General features: G+C 30.4%; 1 protein-coding gene across 1 annotated transcript; it reads left to right on the plus strand.

Annotated features, from left to right (window-relative positions):
* The first annotated feature begins 1081 nt into the window (after positions 1 to 1081).
* Positions 1082 to 3454, plus strand: LOC146953125 (bidirectional sugar transporter SWEET1-like). The gene is made up of 6 exons (XM_085707917.1): positions 1082 to 1275; positions 1375 to 1411; positions 1490 to 1585; positions 1923 to 2202; positions 2833 to 2952; positions 3103 to 3454. Exons 1-6 carry the CDS (start codon positions 1242 to 1244, stop codon positions 3265 to 3267), a joined length of 732 nt encoding a protein of 243 aa, XP_085564043.1. The 5' UTR covers positions 1082 to 1241; the 3' UTR covers positions 3268 to 3454.
* The last annotated feature ends 413 nt before the right edge of the window (positions 3455 to 3867 follow it).

Below are 3867 nucleotides of genomic sequence, written 5' to 3' on the forward strand. Positions count from 1 at the left end.
TGTTTAGGTGGGAGCAGGAGTTGATTGTTAAACGTAAAAATCTTTTGGATGATATTGTTTGAAAAAAAGGTGTCTCATTGAAGGTATCGTTGTTTGCATGGAGTTTGCTAGATAGCAATTTGCCAACTAAGGATATTCTAAATCGAAGAATTGTTACTGTCGTTGATAATTTGTTTTGTGTGGGTGGGTGGGTGGCATACATGAAAAAGGTGATGGTGAGACGGCCAAAAAACCTTCAAGATAAAAGGTCGGCATTCATGTAAGCCCCCAAGTCCAGACCTTCGAAACCCCTTAAACTAAGGTTGATCGGGCCCCAGACTGATTAAAAAGAATAATACATAAAAAATTTAAAATATAAAATAACGTAGTGGTGGTGGTCAACACCGACACAAGGTGATCACTCCGACGATCAACAACGGAGCACGGCGGTTATTCAATAATCCCACAACATAGACCTATTAGGTCACGATGGAGCTTTGACGTTGACCATCGCTGATCGACGTTGACCACTGCCGCCTCACCATCACCTTTTTTTCACAATTTAAATATATTATTTTATCAAGATAATATCAAATTTAATACAACAATACCATTGACTACCAGTCTACCATGGTTTTTTTATAAATTAAAAATATCAAATTTAATATATTATTCAGATTTTATTTTATAAAAATAAAAATAAAAATCAAATTTAATACAACAATACGGTTGACTACCATGGTTTTTCTTTTACTACATTGACTACCATGGCTGACTCATAAAAAACATTCTTTTTTTTCTTTCTTTTAGGTTTTAATATAAATATTTTTTATTTACAAAAATAATACTTATTTTTTTAATAACAATAATAATACTTATGTTAAGTGGGTTTGAGAAGCCCAGACACATTTTATATGAATCAAATCAAAAAAGAATAATAAAAACTCTAAAATAAAAAAACGGTTCTCAAAAACTCTTCTCGATTTTACTTCCACAGCTTTGGTTTTAAGGAAACTTCCACAACTTGTTAGTTACCTTTCAATTCCATCATTTCATTTTTTCAATATAAAATAATCTTCCCAATTTTTTCCTATAAATACTTGCTTCTACAACTGCACATTACCACTCATTACTGTTAGTTACCATTCATTCACAAAGAAGAAACCAATTCATCATTCTTCAAGCAACTTGCTTTCTTAATTTTCATTCATCTCTCTCAAAGATATTTTCTCTAATATCTTCAAAGCTTCATCATTAACATCATGGATATTGCACATTTTATATTCGGAGTATTTGGTACGTCCATAATCTTTTCTATATTCTTGTTTTGAATTCTTGGTTTTTTTTTTGTTAATTCTGTTTTCTCTGTTTCTCATTTTCTTTCTTGTGATGCAGGAAATGCTTTTGGCCTTTTTCTCTTCTTGGCTCCAATGTATTTTTGCAATGACCCTTTTAATCTTTTTCATTTCTTGTTCTTTATGGTGTATAAAAATTTAATCTTTTTTTGTAGAATCACTTTCAAGAGGATCATTGTCAACAAATCAACAGAAAAATTCTCTGGTGTTCCTTACCCTATGACACTTCTCAACTGTCTTCTTTCTTCTTGGTAACTTTCTTTCTTACTTATGATCAAGATCATTCCCATGTGATTTTCTTCATTTTTTGTGGCAGTTATGTTTGTTACTTCTGTTATTTCCCTTTGTTTTGCATCATTTTCATATAAACTTTATATATGGCTTAGAACTATACCCTATTATTTTTACTATATGGTACATCTATATTTTTCTTAATTTTCTTTTTGATTTTGTTGACATAATTGTCCTTCACATTCAATTTAGCAAGTTCAATTGAATAAGAAAAATTTCAAGAAAATGTTCATTTAATTTCTGGTAGTTATAATTTATAGAACATGATCTAATTTGAGTATATGTAACAATTTTCAGGTATGGATTACCATTTGTGTCACCAGACAACATACTTGTAACAATCATAAATGGAACAGGAGCAGTAATTGAAATCATATATGTTATCATTTTCATAGTGTTTGCACCTAAGAAGGAGAAGCTGAAAATAAGTGGCTTATTTGCCTTTGTAATAACAGTGTTTGCAGCTGTTGTTTTCATTTCACTGTTTGCTTTGCATGGTAATTCAAGGAAAGTGTTTTGTGGTTTTGCTGCTGCTGTATTTTCAATCATCATGTATGGTTCACCACTCTCAATTATGGTAAGTTTTGTTTATACTTTCTATCTTAATTATTGTGTGTTTGTTACCTTATCCTTATCTTGTCGTTGGAATTTAAATCATGTACAATTTGATCTCTAGTTAATGTCACAATGTATTCATAAGGCATAGGTCTTTTGAATCCACTATAAAATTAATTGTCTCAATGTATTTTTAAAACTCAAGTTTTTTGGATCCGTTATGAAATTAATCATCGAAACGGTAGAAGTACCAACTTATTTATGTTGATGTTTTAAACTGCTTTACAAGGTCAAATAAGAGTCATCTTTGAATGAGACATGTAAAATCAAGTGTTTAACTAAATAAAGCATCATGCCTAATGCATGAAATCTTTTTCCTTTTTTGACCTATTAAATCCAGATCCACAAGCCTTTTCTGTTGTCCTTTTTCTGTTTTGGTTATTTACTTCTCCTTTTGTTAATCATTGTTTTCATTATTGTAAGAATTCCACATGATCATTCACTTTTAAAATAATATATATATGTATATATACCCTACACAAAATTCATTTAGGAATGTGTCCTTATACATAGTACATTATATAAATATTATTTTCATCATGAAATAGTTGTTGATATCCAATTTCTTTTGTTAATTTTTATATGTGTGCAGAGACTAGTGATCAAAACAAAGAGTGTGGAGTTCATGCCATTCTTCCTTTCACTATTTGTATTTCTCTGTGGTACCTCATGGTTCATTTTTGGTCTATTAGGCCGTGACCCCTTTATTGCTGTAAGTACTCAATAATCACTTCAATAATAGAATATGAAATTTAACATATGAACTAGGAATAATGAAATGACATGTGGACTGATTAATACCATTTGCATTGAATTTGGCAATGATAGTGACAAAATGATGAGGCAATTTTGTGATTTGTAGGTACCAAATGGAGTGGGGTCATTTTTAGGAACATTGCAACTAATATTGTATTTCATATACCGTGGCAATAAAGGGAATGCAAAAACACCAACAAAAGAAGAAGCAATGGAAATGGGCACTGCAAAACCAATGGGAGAAGGGGAACTCAAAGGGAACACGTCTTAGGACACGTGTTAGTTTAAAACATGTCGACACACATAATATAAACCTCGGTTATGTTTGTCACTATTTGGCACCAATTTATAAGTAGCATTCTGTTTTGGATTTTATCTTAGTGATATGCATTGATATGGTTTGTTGTAATCTTACTTCTTTGTTATGGCAATTGCAAATTCTAGAGTTGTTTACTCAATGTTGTGATATACATGCATGCTTTATTTGAAATTTATCAATATAGTGTAGAGTGCAGATTAGAAGAGTCTACATAGTTTCTCATTGAAAGTGAGATCACCCTTTCAATATTTTTAAAGTATTTGATAGTAGTAGTGTCACATTAATATAAGGTTTCTGTATTTTATACTTTTTTTCCCAAAAAAATTGCCTTCAAAAAACACATGTGAAAACTTATGTGACACTTGATAAATGTTCATAGTGACGGTGTATATATATACAAATAAAATTTATCAAGTGTCCCATAAGTTTTTGAGTTTAATAGATATTTTTTTGTGAGAATGTAAATACTAACATCTAATAAGAAACTTTATCTCTTTTTGGGGCGGTGTATATCCTATTTTCTCTAAGTTTTTCCCAATTTTAAAACATATT

Source organism: Medicago sativa, chromosome 1 (genome assembly GCF_051527215.1).
Source record: "Medicago sativa cultivar Bolivia chromosome 1, Bolivia_mono, whole genome shotgun sequence".
Taxonomy (NCBI): Eukaryota; Viridiplantae; Streptophyta; class Magnoliopsida; order Fabales; family Fabaceae; genus Medicago; species Medicago sativa.

Bases quoted from the DNA above. Each gene is read 5' to 3' on its own strand.
- LOC146953125 (XM_085707917.1), top strand. From the start codon at position 1,242: ATGGATATTGCACATTTTATATTCGGAGTATTTG. The intron at 1,586-1,922 runs GTAACTTTCTTT...AACAATTTTCAG, and splicing joins AACTGTCTTCTTTCTTCTTG to GTATGGATTACCATTTGTGT. The intron at 2,203-2,832 runs GTAAGTTTTGTT...ATATGTGTGCAG, and splicing joins GTTCACCACTCTCAATTATG to AGACTAGTGATCAAAACAAA.